At 49.2% G+C, this 22,644-nt stretch overlaps 2 protein-coding genes across 4 annotated transcripts in view; one reads left to right on the forward strand and one right to left on the reverse strand.

The window, feature by feature from the left end:
* Positions 1-22,644, reverse strand: part of LOC140461035 (uncharacterized) — a 205,070-nt gene that overhangs the window by 107,564 nt on the left and 74,862 nt on the right. The gene's annotated exons all lie outside the window — the stretch shown is intronic.
* The window catches only part of LOC140460831 (uncharacterized), a 243,853-nt gene that overhangs the window by 8,439 nt on the left and 212,770 nt on the right, over positions 1-22,644 (forward strand). The window contains exons 3-4 of one of the 3 annotated variants that reach the window (XR_011954372.1): positions 2,059-2,233; positions 21,788-21,930. Coding sequence is in view for 1 of the 3 variants with exons in the window: in XM_072555484.1 (XP_072411585.1) it covers positions 11,246-12,316 (1,071 nt within the window). In the remaining 2 variants the exon portion in view is untranslated. Of the gene's footprint in view, positions 1-2,058; positions 2,234-10,854; positions 12,317-21,787; positions 21,931-22,644 lie in introns of those variants that run through there. The other 2 variants (XM_072555484.1, XR_011954371.1) reach the window with 2 other exon arrangements.

A 22,644-nucleotide genomic window follows, 5' to 3' on the forward strand; every position in this document is an offset into this window, starting at 1 on the left:
TGCCTCGGAACACTTCAACCCCAGGACATCAATGTGGACTTCAACAGTTTCCTCATTTCCTCTTCCCCCACCTCACCCTAGTTCCAAACTTTCAGCTCAGCACTGTCCCCATGACTTGTCCTTTCTATTTTCTTTTCCACCTATCCACTCCACCCTCCGCCTTGACCTATCACCTTCATCCCCTCCCCCACTCGCCTATTGTACTCTATGCTACTTTCTTCACTCCCCCACCCTCCTCTCACTAGTCTCTCCACGCTTCAGGCTCTCTGCCTTTATTCCTGATGAAGGGCTTTTTCCCAAAACATCGATTTTACTGCTCCTCTGCTGCTGCCTGAACCGCTGTGCTCTTCCAGCACCACTAATCCAGAATCTGGTTTCCAGCATCTGCAGTCATTGTTTTTACCCAATAGTAAAGACAGGGTGGGGGGGGTGAGGAGGAGGGGAGGTGTGGTGTGTGTGCGGGGGGGGGTGAGGAGGAGGGGAGGTGTGGTGTGTGTGCGGGGGGGGTGAGGAGGAGGGGAGGTGTGGTGTGTGTGCGGGGGGGGTGAGGAGGAGGGGAGGTGTGGTGTGTGTGCGGGGGAGTGAGGAGGAGGGGAGGTGTGTGTGCGGGGGGTGGGCGGGTGAGGAGGAGGGGAGGTGTGGTGTGTGGGGGGGGGTGAGGAGGAGGGGAGGTGTGGTGTGTGCGGGGGGGTGAGGAGGAGGGGAGGTGTGGTGTGGGGGGTGGGCGGGTGAGGAGGAGGGGAGGTGTGGTGTGTGTGCGGGGGGGGTGAGGAGGAGGGGAGGTGTGGTGTGTGTGCGGGGGGGGGTGAGGAGGAGGGGAGGTGTGGCGTGTGTGCGGGGGGGGGGGTGAGGAGGAGGGGAGGTGTGGTGTGTGTGCGGGGGAGTGAGGAGGAGGGGAGGTGTGTGTGCGGGGGGTGGGCGGGTGAGGAGGAGGGGAGGTGTGGTGTGTGGGGGTGGGGGTGAGGAGGAGGGGAGGTGTGTGTGTGCGGGGGGGGGTGAGGAGGAGGGGAGGTGTGGTGTGTGTGCGGGGGGGGGTGAGGAGGAGGGGAGGTGTGGTGTGTGTGCGGGGGGGGGTGAGGAGGAGGGGAGGTGTGGTGTGTGTGCGGGGGGGGGTGAGGAGGAGGGGAGGTGTGGTGTGTGTGCGGGGGGGGGTGAGGAGGAGGGGAGGTGTGGTGTGTGTGCGGGGGGGGGTGAGGAGGAGGGGAGGTGTGGTGTGTGTGCGGGGGGGGGTGAGGAGGAGGGGAGGTGTGGTGTGTGTGCGGGGGGGGTGAGGAGGAGGGGAGGTGTGGTGTGTGTGCGGGGGGGGTGAGGAGGAGGGGAGGTGTGGTGTGTGGGGGGGGGTGTGGAGGAGGGGAGGTGTGGTGTGTGTGCGGGGGGGGTGAGGAGGAGGGGAGGTGTGGTGTGTGCGCGGGGGGGGTGAGGAGGAGGGGAGGTGTGGTGTGTGCGGGGGGGGGTGAGGAGGAGGGGAGGTGTGGTGTGTGGGGGGGGTGAGGAGGAGGGGAGGTGTGGTGTGTGGGGGGGGTGAGGAGGAGGGGAGGTGTGGTGTTTGTGCGGGGGGGGTGAGGAGGAGGGTAGGTGTGGTGTGTGGGGGAGGGGTGAGGAGGAGGGGAGGTGTGGTGTGTGGGGGGGGTGAGGAGGAGGGGAGGTGTGGTGTGTGTGCGGGGGGGGGTGAGGAGGGGAGGTGTGGTGTGTGGGGGGGGTGAGGAGGAGGGGAGGTGTGGTGTGTGGGGGGGGTGAGGAGGAGGGGAGGTGTGGTGTGTGGGGGGGGGTGAGGAGGAGGGGAGGTGTGGTGTGTGGGGGGGGGTGAGGAGGAGGGGAGGTGTGGTGTGTGTGCGGGGGGGGTGGAAAAAAAAATTGTGGCTCTACCCCTTTTTTCCCTGTTGGCATTTGGACACTTCAAATCTGTCAATGACAGCAGCAGCCTCAAAGAGCATACTGCGCATGTTTGCCGGTGTCAGCAACGCAGTACGCATGCTCGCCGGTGTCAGCAAAAATTGGTGCGCATGCGAATCGCTGTCGGCAAATAAAACGCGAGACCTTCTTTTGATTGACCAATAGGGAGCACAGGAGGACCGGAAGGACATTGGTCCTCCTGCCAATCAAAGTCACCCCATTGTCTGAATGCGGAAGTTGGACCATGAGGTTCTGAAGCTGCTGCTGCTGCTCCTGCTCGTGTCTGAATGAACATTGAGCTTCATCCCAGACTGCAAATTCCACCCTCTGTCCATTATCTGTGAGTACGGCACTCTCTTCTCTTGTCACCTTTTCCATTTATTTTTTTCATTCTGGGATTCAGTTGTTGACTTGCAGCAACTAAAAGGAAAGGGAGTGTGTCGGGATGGGGACAGAATCTGGAAACGGTGCTCCAGGTCTGTGTCTCAATTGACAAAATACACAGGCGGGCGGCTGGAAGAACACAGCAAGCCAGTCAGTATCAGGAGGTGGAGAAGTCAACGTTTCGGGTGTAACCCTTCTTCAGGATTGGGGATGGGTGTAGGGGGCGATGCAGATAAAGGGTGTGCTGGTTGGTGAGGTGGGCACAGGTGTAGACAGGTAGAGGGTTCGACCTAGGCAAAAGGGAGGACTGCAGATGCTGGAAACCAGAGTTTAGATCAGAGTGGTGCTGGAAAAGCACAGCAGGTCAGGCAGCATCAGAGGAGCAGGAAAATCGACGTTTCGGGCAAAAGCCCTTCATCAGAAATTTCCCCAGGGTAGGGGAGTCCAAAGCTAGAGGACATTTGTTTGAGCTGAGAGGGGAATGATTTAAATGGGACGTGAAGGACAACTTTTTCACAGAGACAGTTGTGCATATATGAAACAAACTGCTAGAAGAGTTGGTGGAGGCTGATACGATTATATTTAAAATGCATCGGGATGGTTTGGAGTTGTATGGGTTACGTGCTGGCAAACGGGACTAGATTAATTTCAGATATGTGGTCGGCACAGACAAGTTGGGCCGTAAGGTCTGCTTCCATGCTGTGAAAGCAGAAGTGTGGTTGTGAAGACTGGACTTTCTGAGCAGCTTTCAAAGATGTAAAAACAATGACTGCAGATGCTGGAAACCAGATTCTGGATTAGTGGTGCTGGAAAGGCACAGCAGTTCAGGCAGCATCCAAGGAGCAGCGAAATCAACGTTTCGGGCAAAAGCACTTCATTAGGAATAAAGGCAGAGAGCCTGAAGCGTGGAGAGATAAGCTAGAGGAGGGTGGGGGTGGGGAGAAAGTAGCATAGAGTACAATAGGTGAGTGGGGAAGGGGATGAAGGTGATAGGTCAGGGAGGAGAGGGTGGAGTGGCTTGGTGGAAAAAGAGATAGGCAGGTAGGACAAGTCCGGAGAAGTCATGGGGACAGTGCTGAGCTGGAAATTTTGAACTAGGGTGAGGTGGGGGAAGGGGAAATGAGGAAGCTGTTGAAGTCCACATTGATGCCCTGGGATTGAAGTGTTCCGAGGCGGAAGATGAGGCGTTCTTCCTCCAGGTGTCTGGTGGTGAGGGAGCGGCAGCGAAGGAGGCCCAGGGTCTCCATGTCCTCGGCAGAGTGGGAGGGGGAGTTGAAATGTTGGGCCACGGGGCGGTGTGGTTGATTGGTGCGGGTGTCCCGGAGATGTTCCCTAAAGCGCTCTGCTCGGAGGCACCCAGTGTTTTGCCCTTATTGGGAGCAGAAGAATGTAATCAAGTCTTGCATTTGTGAGAGAGCAACTGAGTAAGGAAGTACATCTGGGATTTTGGTGGTAAATGGGAATTCTTTGCACTGTGGGATGAAGCCCAACCCTATCCATTTATTTCAGCTGGTGGGTGAGACTCGGCAGTTCATGCAGGCAGTCAATCCAGGTAATATTTTATAAATTCCTGCCTTGGAAATAGAACTAGTCTGATTCAAGATTGGGATATAGACAGACTCTGATCTCACACCTTTAACGCATGGTCTGAGCTGAGATGACACCTTTTGTTATAAAACCTTAAGTTATTTCAAGGAAGTGTCTTTCAGGAAGTTCTGGGATTTACATATTAATGATACCTGCAGACCACTATGAAAGCTGAAAGGCTTAACAATCCAGGTTTGTTCAATATATCATTTCAGTGGCAGGACACCGTAATGTTTTTCTATAAATTCTGTGCGTTATGATCTTCTCCACAACCACCTGATGAAGGAGCAGCACTCCAAATGCTGGTCCTTCCAAATAAACCTGTTGGACAATAACCTGGGTGTGTGTGATTTTTTTTTTACTTTGTCCAGGTTAGGTTGGATTGATCATGCTAAAGTACTCTCAGTGCCCAGGGAGGTGCAGGTTTGTGTAAATTGGCTGTGCTAAATTACACATAGTGTCCAGGGATGCGCAGCTTAGAATGGATTGGCCACGCTAAATTACCTATAGTTCCCAGGAATGTGCAGGTTAGGGTTAATTGGCCAGGTCAAGCTATCCAGAGTGAAGATCTAGACCCCTCTTAAGGGGCCTTTTAGTTCGCGATTGGTCTAAAGAATCAATGAAATGCAGTCTGTACAAAGCAAGGTTATCAGTTTAATAAGGCATCTTGACCCAATTCTGTCCAACAACACAGTGATTAAAGCTTCTGTGTTCCATGGCGAAGTTGTGCAATTACATTTGAAAATGACACGTTATTTATTTAGGTTTTTTTAAGAGACAGTACAGCCTTAATTACAAGAAAAGACCAATCAAATGTAATAAGGTGACATGATTTAGAGCAGGTTAATCCAATGATATTTCCTGGGAAAGGGGTCTTAATTACGTAAATCATCATGCCATGGTAGCAGCTCAAGGTTAGTTCAAATGGTCAATTAATGTGTCCGTGTTCATTTTAAACAAACTCCATTGTCCTCTTATCTTTGGATTGTAGCTTAATTCTGCAAAACAGCAGGACAAGTTCACAGAGTTCAATCATTATTCTCAGCCATTTTGTTGTATTATTTTAAATTGAAAAGCCATTTTGTGGTTAGTAAAAATCTACATATACTTGTTGAGTCTGACAATACCCTAAATTCAAATTTTAGATCCTCACCTGAAGCATCAGAGTCTGAGGGGTGACCTGATAAACGTTTGTAAGAGGCATGGATATGGTGAATACCCAAGGTCTTTTCCCCAGGGTAAGGGAGTCCAAAGCTCGAGGGCATATGTTTGAGGTGAGAGGGGAATGATTTCAAAGGGACCTGAGGGGCAACTTCACGCAGAGAGTGGTGCATGTATGGAACGAGCTGCCAGAGGGAGTGGTGACGGCTGGTACAATTACAACATTTAAAAAGCATCCGGATGGGGATATGAATAGGAAGGGTTCGGAGGGATATGGGGTACATGCAGACAAATGAGACTAAATTAGTTTAGGATATCTGATCAGATGAATTGGACCAAAGGGTCTGTTTCTGTGCTGTACGACACTAATCGTCTTTGGCGAAAGCAGAAGTGTGGTTGTGAAGACTGGACTTTCAGACCAGCTTTCAAAGATGTTTTATCCTTACTGGGAGCAGAAGAAGTTACAATGAAATCTTGCATTTGTGAGACAGCGACTAAGTGAGTGAGTACATCCCAGATTTTGGTGGAAAGTGGGAATTCATTACACTGTGGGGATGAAGCCGTACCCTATCCAGTCATTTCTGCTGGTGGGTAAGACCAGACCTCAAGACTAGGGGGAGTAGATTTAGGACAGAGATGAGGAGGAGAAAGTGAGGACTACTGCTCTTCCTGGACTATAGTGAATCTATGGAATTGTCTTCATTAAGTATATTCAAAATGGGTTTTTGCATGGTTAGGGAATTAAGGGTAGTTGGGGCAATGCTGCTAGGAGGAGCTGAGACGATGGATAGATCGGCCATGATCACAATGAAGAACGGGGCACGCTGGATGGGCCAAATGGTTGACTCCTGCTTTTATTACTGTGAATTTCCCATGGCTAGCCCACCTAATCTGCACGTTACTGGGCACTGAGTAATTTAGCATAGCAAATCCACTCTAACTTGCACCTACCTGGACACCATGGGTAATTTAGCACAGCCAATCCAATCGAAGCCACTGAACACTGGGTAACTGAACATGGTCAATCCACCTGAACCTGGACAAAGTTAAACATCACATAACACCAGGTTATAGCCCAACAGGTTTATTTGGAAGTAGCACTAGCTTTCGGAGCACTGCTCTATCATCAGGTGGTTGCGGAGTATAAGATTAGAACGCACAGAATTTATGGAAAAACATGACAATGCCTGCTCGTGAAATGATATATTGAACAAATCTGGATTGTTACCCCTCTCATCTTTTACAGTGGGTTACAACTACCATTCATATCTAAATCTCAATAACATAAGGTTTTATAACAAAAGGTAACAACATCTGGGCGGCACGGTGGCTCAGTGGTTCTTAATTCTGCCTCACAGCGCTTGGGACCCAGGTTCAATTCCAGCCACTCGCCACAGTCTGTGTGGAGTTTGCACATTCTCCCCGTGTCTGCATGAGATTTCTCCAGGTGCTCCGGTTTCCTCCCACAATCCAAAAATATGCAGGTGAGGTGAATTGGCCATGCTTAAATTGCCCAGTGTGTTACATGCATTGGTCAGGGGGTAAATATGGGGAATGGGGCCTGGTGGGTTACTCTTTGGAAGGTTAGTGTGGACCTGTTGGGCCAAAGGGCCTGTTTCCGTACTCTAGGGAATCTAATCCAATCTCAGCTCAGACAATGCGTTAAAAGTCAGAGTCTGTCTTTATCCCCACCTTGAATCTGACTAGTTCTGTTTCTAAAGTAGGAATTTATAAAATACAATATGTTCTGACAGCTTGCAGATTGTGCATTTTTGAGCAAAATAGAATTTATCTGAAAATATAATTCTGCAAATGCAAATTCACCCCCAAGGACTTGTGTGTGCTTACAGCAAAAAAGTTTATTTCCGTGCTGTGTATCTCTGTCTATTTGGTAACAGATGCTTTATTTCTGTTGGTGTAAATATTGTTGTAAATCATAGCTACGTACGAACAGTTACATGTAAGGGAAAGAGAATTCCTCAAGTAGGGCACTATCAGAATCCTGGGAGACCCCTATTTCTGGTTTACTTCCTATTGACAAACATTAAGCATGAGCACGTATTTATTTCTGTTTTTTTTGTTTCACTTTTCTTGTTTGATTCCCTGGTACGCCTACACTCTGTGACTGGTCGGTTGTCAGGCTGGGAGATAGTGGATTGGGTTTCGATTGACTGAATGTTGTATTGTTCTGGAAGGTGTAAAAGGGTTGAGGGGTGGGGTGTTGGGGAATCAAAACTTCAGCAGAGCTGAACATCTTGCTCTTTGAGAACAGGGAGATCAACAGAGGACAGAGAAGCCAGGACCTGAAATCCGACCTGACACCGGATTACTGTGATCAGTGTTTTGATTTGCAATGCCAACCCTCTGCCTTCACCTAGCTTCCCGTTTGACTACCCCCCTCGACGTTCAAGGACTAATCCTTGTCGTCCTGAAGCCACGTCTCTGTAAGGAGTCTCAGACCATAATTATTCTCTTCAATGTGTGCAGTCAATTCATTCACTTTTGTAACAGTGCAGCACACATGCAGACACCCTGTTTTCGGTTTAGATCTTTGCAATCCAGATTTAATTGCTGGTACATTTCCTCTCCTTGTCTCCATCATTCTGTGATGTTCATTTCCCACATCACTACATTGCTCACTGGCCTTGATTGGGATTGGCCGTGCGAAATTACCCACAGTGCCCAGGGATGTGCAGGTTAGGTGTATTTGTCAGGGTAATGTAGAGCAGTATGGGTGGGTTCCCCTTCAGAGGGTTAGGTGTGGACTCGTTGGGCCGAGTGGCCTGCTCCCACACTGTGGGGATTCTCTGAAGCGAAGGGATGGTTGCAAACGGTGCAGGACAGGACAGCGCAGGCGCAATGCGTGCGCCCGGCTTGGCCCCGCCCACCCGCTCCTATTGTGGCGTCACAACGCGGAAGTGACACTGAATGAATGAAAATCCCTCCGTCTGGGCAAATGGTGGGGCGGGAAAATCTGTTCACTTGGAGCAATGGGAGTGAATCCAGGACGGGAGCAGACCCTGTCAGCTCAGGGATGGGAGTTAATTACCGCGGAGGGTCGGCAGGAGGGAGTCTGACGAATAGATTGGATTCGGGGACTGGGGACGGGGCAAGTCAGTCATCTCCCGATAGAGAGGAGTAACATACTACCGCCTCTGGTGTGAAGAGCGTTCTGTGGGCCTGTATAAATAAGTTCCTTGTGGATTGAGGAGTTTCCCCTATCAGGCTTCCCTTTTCTCGAATCGGCCCGTCCTACAAAAAGGGATGGTGTTCCTGGGCGTCCTTAAAATATTTACCATAATGACGGGGTTGATCATTTTTATCCTCACTAGGCTTGCGTCTGCAGGTAAGATCAAAAAGACAGGTTCGGTAAAGACATGGTAACTCCCCCTGATTTCTACTGTCCAGATGGACCATCTGGTCTTTCTGATGGAAGAGTCCATTACAATAATCAATCTTCATCACGTTCCACACGTCAAAGGCGTCTGGTCCGGTGCACTGGACGACATCTCCTCAGTATGGGTGGTGATAACCTCTGATCATTCCTGGTCCCATCCATACTTAGTGGCTTTCCCCATCAGGATGTTGTACGTGATCAGAAAGGTGAGGAGATAAGTGATCCCCCACATGTTCCTCCTCTTAGTTCAAGTATCTGTAATAAGATTAACATTAGAACAACAGCAAGATTCAAAAACCCAAATGGACAGGGTCCACTCCTTTTGTTGGGATTCCAGAATTCTCTCCTCGTCTTTCCCCCTTTTGATTGGTGCGGTCAATCAATTTACAACGGTGCAGTTGGACCCAAGCTGAGTGCCCAGCGACTGTGACCGCCATAGGGGTTGGAAGTAGAACCTGGAAGGGGCCATCCCAACGAGGTTGGAGACCTTTGCCAGTCCAGTTCTTGACGAGCACCAACGAACTGGGCTCTACCCGTGATGAGGCTGAAACGGAGGGAACATCGCTGTAGGCCGCATGCTCCTGAGAGTGAAAGGCACGCATAACACTAGTTAGAGCAAGAACATAACCAATGATTGCTTCGGTCACGTGGTGGACATGGACTGAGAAGGGAGCCGAACCGTTCCAAGGGGTACGGAGGGGGTGACCAGAGAGACTCTCAGCTGGAGACAGTCGTGTCTTGCCCGCAGACATGGATCACATCTGGAATAAGGCCACAGGGATTAACATAACCAGGAGAGGCCAGATTCGGCCATTAATTTGGCAAGGTTAGTCTTGAGTCTGGTTAAAAATTCAACAAGGCTGGTCACCTGAGGATGATAAGCACCGTGCAGTTCCCGACAAATACAAAGCTGGGAACAGAGTTCTCCGTTAATATTACATGCAAAGTGTGGTCCATTGTCTGAGCTAATGCATGCAGGTATACTGAAGGGGGGAATTCTTTCCTTAAGCAAAATCTTTATCACAGTCTCAGCAGTAGCGTTAGGAGGAGGGTAGGCTTCAATCCACTTCGAAAAGACATCAGCAATAAGCAAAACATATTTATAGCAACTCAACTCATTTCTCCAACTCAATGAAATCCAGTTGAAGTGTCTTCAAGGGACCCTCCAGCAAGGGAGTTCTCGTAGAGATACTTGAACTAAGAGGTGGGGGATCGCCTACTCACTGACCTGTTTGATCACGTACAACATCCTGATCGGGAAAGTCACTGACTGAGTATCGATGCGATCTGGAACGATCTGAGATTATCCTGGTGTCATCTGGTGCACCAGACCAGATGCTTTCAACGTGGAGTCGCTTGAGCGATGGAGTGAGCTGCCAGAGGAAGTGGTGGGTGCTGGTACGATGACAAGTTAAAAGGCTCCTGGATGGGCATCTGAATATGAAGGGTTCAGGTGGGTCAGGGCCAAGTGATGGCAAATGTGACTGGAGTCATAGAGATGTACAGCACAGAAACAGACCCTTCGGTCCAACTCTGTCCTTGCTGACAAGAGAGCCAACCCAATTTAGTCCCAGCTGTCAGCACCCGGCCCATATAGGGGGCAAGTGATGGCAAATTTGACTAGATTAATTTAGGATATCTGGGCAGGTTGGGCCAAAGGTTCTGTTTCCGTGCTGTGTGACTCTAATTGTCTTCAGTGAAAGCAGAAGTGTGGTTGTGAAGGCTGGACTTTCAGAGCATGTTTTGCCCTGACTGGAAGCAGCTGAAAATGTGTTGTTGGAAAAGCGCAGCAGGTCAAGCAGCATCCAAGGATCAGGAGAATTGACGAACCAGGCGTGAGCCCTGAAGAAGGGCTCATGCCCGAAGCGTCGATTCTCCTGCTCCTTGTATGCTGCCTGACCTGTTGTGTTTTTCCAGCAACAGATTTTCAGCTCTGATCTCTAGCATCTGCAGTCCTCATTTTCTCCTGACTGGAAGCAAAAGAGTTGGACTGAAGTGTGTTGGTGTTAATGCCTTGATGTCTCATTTTGCTCCCACCTTCCCAGGGACGTTAACCATTTTGTGTCTGGTCCTTCCTCAAGAAGCTGCATTGCAGGTTCACCCTGAATTGACACTTTTATTGCTTCCCAAAATCAGACCTGTTCACTCTCAGCAGGATCCCAGTGTTGTGAAAGATATTAACTTTCAGGTGGAGGTATCCAAAATTCAGAGAGATGTCAGTCTTGATGTTTTTGCTTTTTCTGCCCCTGTAAGATCCTGAATCTTCAGGGGAATTAGTTAGAGCAGAGTGAGAACAGAGGGGAAGGGAGAGTGGGATGGTGCTTTCAATTTTGTGGAATAACAAAAGGAAAGGATATTCCACAGAAAGTAGAATTGATTGTTCAGAATTTCTACCCTGCACTGATCATCCCTTTTGTAATCCCTTTTTGCAGAGTATTTGAAAATCTGAAGACTGAAGTTTCAAAATCAACGAATGAAGGGCTTACACCCGAAACATTGACTCTCCTGCTCTCCAAATGCTGCCTGACCTGCTGTGCTTTTTGATTGACTCTCCAGTGTCTGCAGTCCTCACTTTGATGTCAATGTCTGACAGTCTCTGAATCCATTGGGACCGCAACTATTTTTGACTGTGATTACTGTGAGAGGGATCTACACTTTTTGGTTCCTGTTTGAGGACGTTTTCAGCATCAGTGGGACTGGACGAGAGACCCCTCTGTTACAGCGCACTGTGTGTGGAGCCTGAAACAGTTATACGGCCTGGGAAGGGGACTTCACGGCAGGGAGGGGCTCTACACGTGTTTGTGTGCAGCTGAAGCTGTGGCTATGGAGAAACCTGAGGAATCCCGCCCCGTGGAGAAACCGTGGAAGTGTGGTGACTGTGGGAAAGGCTTCCGTGTCCCGTCTGCCCTGGAGACTCATCAGCGCAGTCACACCGGGGAGAGGCCATTCCCCTGCACCGACTGCGGGATGGCCTTCAGACATTCCTCCCACCTGTTGGCCCACCAGCGGGACCACACGGGGGAGAGGCCCTTCAGCTGTCCAGATTGTGGGAAGGCCTTCAGATATTCCTCCTCCCTGATGAGGCACCAGCGTGTCCACACGGGGGAGAGGCCCTTTAGCTGCCCCGAGTGCGGGAAGGCCTATACCGACATCTCCTCCCTGATGAGGCACCGGCGGGCCCACACTGGGGAGAGGCCCTTCAGCTGCCCCGAGTGCGGGAAGGCCTTTACCGACATCTCCTCCCTGATGAGGCACCAGCAGATCCACACGGGGGAGAGGCCCTTCAGCTGCCCCGAGTGTGGGAAGGCCTTCAGTTATTCCTCTGCCCTGCGGAGCCACCGGCGCATCCACACGGGGGAGAAGCCCTTCAGCTGCCCTGAATGTGGGAAGGCCTTCACAGACGTCTCCACCCTGCAGAAGCACCAGCGTATCCACACGGGGGAGAGGCCCTTCAGCTGCCCCGAGTGTGGGAAGGCCTTTACCCACGGCTGCGCCCTGCGGAGACACCAGCGTGTCCACACCGGGGAGAGGCCCTTCAGCTGCCCCGAGTGTGGGAAGGCCTATACTGACATCTCCTCCCTGATGAGGCACCAGCGGGCCCACACGGGGGAGAGGCCCTTCAGCTGCCCTGAGTGTGGGAAGGCCTTTACCGAAGTCTCCTCCCTGATGAGGCACCAGCGGATCCACACGGGGGAGAGGCCCTTTACCTGCTCTCAGTGCGGGAAGGCCTTCAGCAATTCCTCCACCCTGCTGACCCACCAGCAGATCCACACGGGGGAGAGGCCGTTCACCTGCTCTCAGTGCGGGAAGGGCTTCACCAGCTCCTCCAACCTGCGGAGCCACCGACGCGTCCACACGGGGGAGAGGCCCTTCAGCTGCCCCGAGTGTGGGAAGGCCTTTAGCGATTCCTCGAACCTGCTGGCCCACCAGCGGATCCACACCGGGGAGAGGCCGTTCACCTGCTCTCAGTGCGGGAAGGGCTTCACCCGCACCTCCCACCTGCTGACCCATCAGCGAGTTCACGTGCCATTGCAGGGGGATCGATTGGACTATCAACCCGGTTCCGGGGAGTCCCGGGTTTGAATCCCGCCAAGACAGATGGCAGAATCGGTATTCGGTCAGAAATGTGGAGTTCGGAATCTAACAATGAGACCGTTTCAGGGAGGGGGTGGTGCGGGGGAGAAAGCCCCCATCTGATTCACTCTCTCCCTTGTTAGGGAAGGGAACCACCATTGGGGGAAAGGATTCACTCAGTCGTTCCAGCTGCATCCTTTACCCGGTCTGGCCTACACCTGACTCCAGACCCACAGCAGTCTGGTTGACTCTACACTGCCCCTTCCTTGCAAATGAGCAGGGAGCCACTTACTTGGAGACAGGGTATGGGTTAAAATTGCTGAGTGAGGCAATACTTCCTCCGGGTTGCGGATGTACCAAGGATCCAATTACAAAGGGACAACTTGGTGCTGACCAATAGTAAAGACAGTGAGGGGGGTGGGACAAGGGGACGTGTGGTGTGTGCACTTTGACCTTGAGCTGTTCAAAAAGCAACTGCTTTTTCTCTGCCTTTTTGCTGGGGGGATCTGAAGCTGTGACAAAGTTGGGTTGCAATAAAGGTTACCTGAACTTACCACCGGGCTCAGACTCTCATTGAACGCTTTGAGCTCCAAGAGGTTTTTGTTTTAAAGCTGCTCATTTCTTTCAGGCTCCTGCACTAAGTTTAGAACATGGAACATAGAACAGTACAGTGCAGAACAGGCCCTTCAGCCCTCGATGTTGCACTGACCTGTGAACTATTCTCAGCTTGTCCCCCTACACTATCCCAAAATCAACCATGTGCTTATCTAAGGATTGTTTACATCTCCCTAATGTGGCTGAGTTGACTACCTTCGCAGGTCGGGAAATCCACGCCCTTACCACTCTCTGCATAAAGAACTTGCCTCTGAAATCCATCTTAGATCTATCATCCCTCAATTTGTAGTTATGTCCCCTTGTACAAGCTGACGTCACCATGCTAGGAAAGAGTCTTTCACTGTCTACCCTATCTAATCCTCTGATCATCTTATATGTCTCTATCAAATCCCCTCTTAGCCTTCTTCTTTCCAATGAGAACAGACCCAAGTCTCTCAGCCTTTCCTCATAAGACCCTCCCTCCAGACCAGGCAACATCCTGGTAAATCTCCTCTGCACCTTTTCCAATGCTTCCACATCCTTTCTGTAATTGGGCGACCAGAACTATACACAATATTCCAAATATGGCTGCACCAGTGTTTTGTATAGTTGCAGCATGATATTGCGGTTCCAGAACTCAATCCTTCTACGAATGAAACCTAACACACCGTGTGCCTTCTTCACAGCACTACCCATCTGAGTGGCAACTTTCAGGGATCTATGTACATGGACTCCAAGATCCCTCTGCACATCCACACTACCAAGAATCTTTCCATTGACCAACTACTCTGCCATCCTGTTATTCTTCCCGAAGTGCATCACCTCACATTTAGCTGCATTGAACTCCATTTGCCACCTCTCAGCCCAATTCTGCAGTTTATCCAATCCCCCTGCAACTTGTAACATTCTTCCAAACTGTCCAGTACTCCACCGACTTTAGTGTCATCTGCAAATTTACTAATCCATCCACCTATGCCTGTGTCTAAGTCAGTTATAAAAATGACAAACAGCAGTGGTGCCAAAACAGATCCTTGTGGAACACCACTAGTAACTGGACTCCAGGCTGAATATTTTCCATCAACCACCATTCGCTGCCTTCTTCCAGTTTCTAATCTTTTCTACAATGGATGTAAGACTCACTGGTCTATAATTACCTGGGTCATCTCTGCTGCCCTTCTTGAATAAGGGCACATTTGCAATCCTCCAGTCCTCAGGTACTAAACCCGTAGACAATGACGACTCAAATATCAAAGCCAAAGGCTCTGCTATCTCCTCCCTCGCTTCCCAGAGAATCCTTGTATAAATCCCATCTAGCCCAGGGGACTTGTCCACTTTCACTCCTCCTTGAATTGATAACACCTGTGTGTAACCAACCTCGGTCCTTTCGAGTCCAATATCTCGTACCTCATTCTTTTCCTGAGTGAACACTGATGAGAAATGTTCATTTAGCCTCTCTCCGAACTCTACAGGGCCCACACTCCACTTCCCACTTCTGTCTTTGATTGGCCCTATTCCTACCCTAATCATCCTTTTATTCCTCACATACCTATCGAAAGCTTTAGGGTTCTCCTTTATTCTGTTTGCTAAAGACTGCTCGTGTCCTCTCTTTGCTCTTCTTAACTCTCTCTTTCAATCCTTCCTCGGTGATCTGTAATTCTCAATCGCCTCATCTGTACCATCCTGCCTCATCGACACATAAGCCTCATAGAACAGCATCATAAGACACAGAACTTACATCAAAAGATCAGTGTCATGCAACTGATAGAATATATTGAACAAACTTAGATAGTCTTCATCTCTTAGAATGGGTGTGGGCTTTGGTTCATTAATGTGTAACAATGTTCTTGAGATGACTTCAGGTTTTATAAAAAAAAAGACATGTCTGCTCAGACAATGCATTAAAGGTGAGATTTCAGTCTGTTGGTATTCCAATCTTGAATCAGACTGGTTCTGTTTCCAAAGTCTGAATTTGTAAAATATTACATGCATTGACTGCCTGCAGATTGTGTGCTTTTTGTACAAACTTGAATGTAGCTGCAAATATAGTTCTGCCAATACAATTTCACCCCACAGAGTAGTGTGTGTGTATCTGTGTGCATGTGAGTTTATGTGTGTGTGTGTGTGTGTGTGTGTGTGTGTGTGTGTGTGTGTGTGTGGGGTGGGGGGGGGGTGGTGGTGTTCAGGTACATAGTTCTTTGATAGTTTCATTACTGCTAGTCAGGGTGGTTAAGGTGGCATTTCGCAACATTGCCTTCATTGTTCACCCCATTGAGTATCGGGGTTGGGACATCATGTTGTGGTTGTACAGGATGTTGGTGAGGGCACATTCAGAGTACGGAGTACAGTTCTGGTGGCCCTGTAATAGGAAGAACACTATTAGAGAGGGTTTAATAAAGATTTACCAGGATGTTGGAAGGACTGGAGGGTTTGAGTTATGAGGAGAGGCTGGGACTTTATTCACAGGAGCACAGGAAGTTGGGGGTGACCTCATTGAGATTGATAAAATCATGAAGAGTGGAGGTAAGGTGAATAGCAAATGGCTCTTGCTTAGCGAAGGGGAAATCAAAACTAGGGGGCTTTTTTTAATGTGAGGAGAGAGATTTAAAAGGAACCAGAGGGGCAACATTTTGAAAGAGGGTGATTTGCATGTGGAATGAACTTGCTGAGGATGTGGTAGATGCAGGTACGGTTACAACATTGAAACAGCATTCGGATGGATACATGAATAGAAAGGTTTAGAGGGATATGGGCCAAATGCAGGCAAGTGGGACTGGTTTAGATTGGGAATCCTGGTCAACATGGACAAATTGGACCGAAGTGTCTGTTTCTGTGCTGTATACCTCTATTGAAACCAGTAGATTTCTGAAAGGGGCTTGACAGGATAGATGCAGATAAAATGCTCCTTTGTGGGGAGGGTCATCGAATTCCGACAAGGTGGAAGCGGGCCATTCAGCCCATCTATTTCACTCTGGCCCTCTGAATGGTATCCCACCCATAACCCAACCCCTTACTCTGTATTTCCCATGGCCAAGCCACCCTAACCTGTACATCCCTGGTCACTATGGGTAACTTAGCACGGCCAATTCTCCCTAACCTCTACACCCTAATCTATAAATTACCTTCTCAAGAATGTAATTTAAATGCAGAGCTTTTCTAAGACTCAACATTGGGACACAGATTGTCTCTACTTATAAATAGGGCAACGTCCCTTTGAAATGTAGATTCATTTAGATATAACTGCGTCACTTTACATATGAAGATATCCCTTTGAATGTGCTCACATCCCTTTGAAATATAATCTTGTCCATTTAAACCTCTTTATTTGCAGAAATACCCGCTAAAATGTCCACGTCCCTTTAAAATGCAGATTTCCCCCTTTAGATATGACGCCGTTCCGTTAGATGTCGGAATATCTGTTTAAATTGAGCAGTGAGCTTTCCCAATGTAGACAGGGCTCCTCGAAACGTGGCAGTGTCCCCCCGCCCCCATCCCTCTAATCCCTTCCTGTTCATATACCCATCCAGATGTGTTTTAAATGCTGTAATTATACCGGCCTCCACTACTTCCTCTGGCAGTTCATTCCATACATGCACCACCCTCTACATGGAAAAGTTGCCCCTTAGGTACCTTTTAATATCTTTCTGCTCTCACCCTAAACCTGTGCTCTCTAGTTGTGAACCTCACCCCTACACTGACAAAAAGACATTTTAAAAAAAAGTTGAGCAGCCAGACAACATGCAAAAGCTATAAAACGTTGAGCCACTTGGGGTAAAAAGAACTGTGGCTCTACCCTTTGTTTCTCCTCTTGGCATTTGAACACTTAACATCTGTCAATAACACCAGCATCGCCACAGAGCATATTGTGTCTGCTCCTCTGTGTGAACAACAACGCACCTGCTCACTGGTGTCACCAACACATTGTCCATGCTCCTCGCTGTCGGCAGAAAAGGCGACATCGCTTATCTCTGTTCCTAAAGTTCTTCCCTTTATTCTTAAAGCTGTGCCCTCTGGTACTAGTCTCTCCTACCAATGGAAACAGCTTCCCAATGTCATTGCACTGTGGGGATGAAGCCCTACCCTGTCCGGTAATTTCTGCTGGTGGGTGAGACTAGGCCTCAAGGTTAGAGGGAGTCGCTTTCAGACTGAGATGAGGAACTGCTTTTCCCAGAGGGTCGTGAATCTTTGGAATAGTCTAGATTAGAGTGGTGCTGGAAAAGCACAGCAGGTCAGGCAGCGGCCGAGGAGCAGAAGCTGTTGTCTCCTGCTTTCTATTTATATGTTTGTCCTGGATAGGGTTCCTGGGGTTTGTGGTGATGTCATTTCCTGTTCATTTTCTGAGGGGATGATAGATGGCATCTAGATCTATGTGTTTGTTTTTGGCGTTGTGGTTGGAGTGCCAGGCCTCTAGGAATTCTCTGGCATGTCTTTGCTTAGTTTGCCCCAGTCGAAATTGTGGGGTTATTTTCATCCGTACGTAGGGCTACGAGGGATAGAGGGTCGGGTCTTTTTGTGGCTAGCTGGTGTTAGTGTATCCTGGTGGCTAACTTTCTTCCTGTTTGTCTGACGTAGTGTTTGTGGCAGTCCTTGCAAACCCCCCCCCCCCCCCCCCCCCCCCGGAACCCCACCCAGGAGAAAGATATAAATAGAAAGTAGGAGACAACAGCTTCACTTCACTTGGAGGTCACCACTGATGATGTTACCTCGCCAGGTAATGAAATGTCTGGATATCAAACCTATAGCTCAGCGAGCAAACCTGCACCCTAAACATTCTACTTTGCTGAAAGACTGCACAATCTGCAGGCAGTCAATACATGTAATATATTGTAAATTCCACTTTGAAAATAGATAATGGGCCCACTACGTTTTGGATGTGAGCATAAGTGGTATAGTAAGTAAGTTTGCAGATGACACCAAAATCGGAGGTGTAGTGGACAACGAAGGAGGTTACCTCAGATTACAATGGGATCTTGATCAGATGGGCCAATGGGCTGAGAAGTGGGAAATGGAGTTTAATTTAGGTAAATGAGAGGTGCTGCACTTTGGGAAAGCAAATCCTAGCAGGACTTATACATTTAATGGTAAAGTCTTAGGGAGTGTTGCTGAACAAAGAGACCTTGGAGTGCAAGTTCATAGCTCCTTGAAAGTGGAATCGCAGGTTGACAGGATAGTGAAGATGGTGTTTTGTATGCTTTCCTTTATTGGTCAGAATATTGAGTACAGGAGTTGGGAGGTCATGTTACTGCTGTACAGTTGGAATATTGTGTGCAATTCTGGTTCCCTTCCTATCAGAAAGATGTTGTGAAACTTAAGGGTTCAGAAAAGATTTACAAGAATGTTACCAAGGCTGGAGGATTTGAGCTATAGGGAGAGACAGAACAGGCTGGGGCTGTTTTCCCTGGAGCGTCAGAGGCTGGGGGGGTGACCTTCTGTAGGATTATAAAATCATGAGGGGCATGTATAGGATAGAGAGACAAAGTCTTTTCCCTGGGATGGGGGAGTCCAGAACTAGAGGGCATAGGTTTACAGTGAGAGGGGAAAGATATGAAAGAGACATAAGAGGCAACCTTTTCATTTAGAAGGTGGTACGTGTATGGAATGAGCTGCCAGAGGAAGTGGTGGAGGCTGGTACAATTGCAACATTTAAAAGGCAACTGGGGGGATATGGGCCCCCTGCTGGCAGGTGGGACAAGATTGGGTTGGGATATCGTGCATAGGGATGTGCAGGTTCGGTGCATTAGTCAGGGGTAAATGTTGAGCAATAGGGTTAGGGGAATTGTGTGGGTGGGTTACCCTTCGGAGGATCGGTGTGTAGTCTTTGGGCCGAGTGGCCTGCTCCCACACTGTGGAGAGTCTCTGAAGGGGAAGGGATTTTTGTAAACTGTGCAAGGTAATGCAGGCGTTGTGCGGGGACCTGCTGTTGGCCTTGCCCCGCCCCTTGCTCCTCCCCCTGTTGTTGAGCTGTCTAAAAAACAACTACTCTTTCTCTGCCTTTTTGCTGGGGGGATCTGAAGCTGTAACAATGTTGGGATGCAATAAAGGTTACCTGAACATTCTGCTAGACTCAGGCTCTCATTGAAAGCTCCAAGTTTTTGTTTTAAAGCTGCTCATTTCTTGCAGCCTCCTGCACTAAGTTTCCAATGTCCTGTTTCAGAGCAGTGAATGAGTAGCTGGTTTCGTTAATGTGTACATCCCAGAACTATTTTTAAGTCATATTCTCGAGATCATTTAAGGTTTGTTTTTTGAAACTGGTGACAGCTCAGCCCAGACAATGCAGGCAAGGTGTGTCAGTATCCCAATCTTAAATCGGACTGGTTCTATTTCCAAACTAGGAATTTATAAGATATTACATGGATTGACTACCTGTGTGTTGTGTGCTTTTTGTGCAAAATTGAATATATTTGCAAATATAATTCTGCAAATGCATCCCATCGTTATGTGTGTGTGTGTGAGAGAGAGAGAATGTGTGCACATGCTTTGTAAAGGGAGTGTGATGGAGGAGAAGCCTGTGAGACGGTGTTGGGGGTGTGTGTGTATACATCTGAGAAAGAACGTGTGTATGAGAGAGGTATAGATAAGTGAGGGGTTGCATTTTCCTAAAATAAGGAAGGGCAGGGCTTGTACAGAGGGATATGGTGGGGTGGTGGCGGGGGTGGGGTGGTGGCGGGGGTGGGGTGGCGGCGGGGGGGGGTGGGGTGGCGGCAGGGGGGGTGGGGGTGGGGGTGGGGGTGTGGGGGGGGTGTGGGGTGGGTGGGGGTGGTCGGGTGGGGGTGGTCGGGTGGGGGGGGTGGGGTGGGGGGGTGGGGGTGGGGGTGGTGGGGTGGGTGGGGGTGGTGGGGTGGGGGTGGTGGGTTCAGGTACATACTTCATCGAAAGTTGCATCACTGGTTGGAAGGGTGGTTCAGAAGGCATTCAGCACACTTACCTTATGTGTTCACACCATTGAATAAAGGAGTTGGGACATGATTTAGAAGTTGTACAGGATGTTGGTGAAGCCACTTGTAGAGTACTGAGAACGCTTCTGGTGGCCCTGTAATAGGAAGAATACTATTATAGAGGGTTCAGTAAAGACTTACCAGGATGTTGCCAGGACTGGAGGGTTTAAGTTATAAGGAGAGGCTGAGACTCTCTTCACTGGAGCACAGGAGGTTGAGGGGTGACCTCATTGAGATTGATATAATCATGAGGGTTCGAGGTAACATGAACATCAAAAATAGCGAGGAGCCTGCACGGTTATGTCAAGTGTGCCTTACTGAAGTCCATATAGATCACATTACTGCTCTACCTTCCTCAAAAAACTCAATCAAGTTTGTGAGACATGATTTCCCATACACACAACCATGTTGACTATCCCTAATTAGTCTTTGCCTTTTCAAATACATGTACGTCCTCTCCCTCAGGATTCCCTCCAACAATGTGCCCACCACTGATGTCAGGCTCATTGGTCTATAGTTCCCTGGCTTGTCCTTACCACCCTTCTTAAACAGTGGCACCACGTTCGCCACCTCCTGATACTGCCTGGCTTGCTCTTCCAGTCTCCTGTCTGTCTATTTTGCCAATTGAGACACAGGCCTGGACTAACTTTTCCAGAGTCTGTCCCCTCGCTGGATTCACTCCCATTCCTTTCAGTTGCTCCAAGTCAACACTTGAACCCCAGAATGAAACGTAAATGGAAATGGGGGTGAGAAAAGAGAGTGCTGTACTCACATGTTGGACGGAGGAAAGAAGTTGCAGTCTGAGGTGAAGCTCAATCTTCATTCAGAGAGAGGAGGAGCAGGACCTTAAGAAGCTCATGCTCCAACTTCCACATTCACCAATAGGGGAGCTCCGAATGGCAGAAGGACAAGTCTCCCCCTGGTCCTCCAGTGCTCCTTATTCGTCCATCAAAAGTAGGTTTCACAACTTTTCTGCCGACAGCGAGGAACATGCCCAATGTTTTGGTGACATTGGCAAACACGTGCCCTGCTTGTTGACACTGAGGAGTGTACACAACGTGCTCTGTAGCAATGCTGATGGTATTGACAGATTTTAAGTTTCCAAATACCTATCGGAGAACAAAAAGGGCAGAGCCATAATTCCCCCCCAATGTGGCTCGATATTTGATTGTTTTTTGCATTCTTCTGGCTGCTCAATGTTTTTTAAGTCTTTTCCTCAGTGTTGGGGTGAGACTCACAACTAGAGGGAATAGGTTTAGGGTGAGGCCACAAAGATATAAAAGGTTCCTGAAGGGGCAACGTTTCCATGTGGAGGGTGGTGCAGGTATGGAATGAGCTGCCAGAGGAAGTGGAGGAGGCTGGTATAATTACAGCCTTTAAAAGGTATCTGGATGGGTATATGAATAGGAAGGGTTTAGAGGGATATAGCGCTGGCAAAGGGGACTAGATTAATTCAGGATATCTGGATTTTCCTAACGGCCGCCCTCCCGCCGCTTCCTCGCTCGAGCGACTTCTCCTCCCAACCGCCTTCACCCCCGCGTGACGTCTGCACGTGGGGGATGGACGGGGCCGGGGGTGGGGATGGGCGGGGCCGGGGGAGGGATGGGCGGGACCGGAGTGGGGATGGGCGGGGCCGGGGGAGAGAGGGGCGGGGGCCGGGGGAGAGAGGGGCGGGGCCCGGGGAGCCTCACCGTCACCAAGTCACAGCCACCTCGCGCTCCAACTGTTCATTCACAAAAACAAACTCTCCTGTCTCACTCTGCAGCTGCGGGGGGCGGGGACACTGCCACGTTTCGAGGAGCCCTGTCTACATTGGGAAAGCTCACGGCTCAATTTAAACAGATATTCCGACATCGAACGGAACGGCGTCATATCTAAAGGGGGAAATCTGCATTTTAAAGGGACGTGGACATTTTAACGGGTATTTCTGCAAATAAAGAGGTTTAAATGGACAAGATTATATTTCAAAGGGATGTGAGCACATTCAAAGGGATATCTTCATATGTAAAGTGACGCAGTTATATCTAAATGAATCTACATTTCAAAGAGACATTGCCCTATTTTTAAGTAGAGACAATAGGTGTGAATTCTGTCTGTGTCCCAATGTTGAGTCTTAGAAAAGCTCTGCATTTAAATTACATTCTTGAGAAGGTAATTTATAGATTAGGGTGTAGAGGTTAGGGAGAATTGGCCGTGCTAAGTTACCCCTAGTGACCAGGGATGTACAGGTTAAGGTGGCTTGGCCATGGGAAATACGGAGTCAGGGGTTGGGTTATGGGTGGGATACTGTTCAGAGGGCCAGAGTGAAATAGATGGGCTGAATGGCCCGCTTCCACCTTGTCGGAATTCGATGACCCTCCCCACAAAGGAGCATTTTATCTGCATCTATCCTGTCAAGCCCCTTTCAGAAATCTACTGGTTTCGATAAAGGTAGACAGCACAGAAACAGACACTTCGGTCCAATTTGTCCATGTTGACCAGGATTCCAAACTAAACCAGTCCCACTTGCCTGCATTTGGCCCATATCCCTCTAAACCTTTCTACTCATGTATCCATCCAAATGCTGTTTCAATGTTGTCACTGTACCTGCATCTACCACATCCTCAGCAAGTTCATTCCACA

The sequence above is a fragment of the Chiloscyllium punctatum genome, chromosome 36, assembly GCF_047496795.1.
Source record: "Chiloscyllium punctatum isolate Juve2018m chromosome 36, sChiPun1.3, whole genome shotgun sequence".
NCBI lineage: Eukaryota > Metazoa > Chordata > Chondrichthyes > Orectolobiformes > Hemiscylliidae > Chiloscyllium > Chiloscyllium punctatum.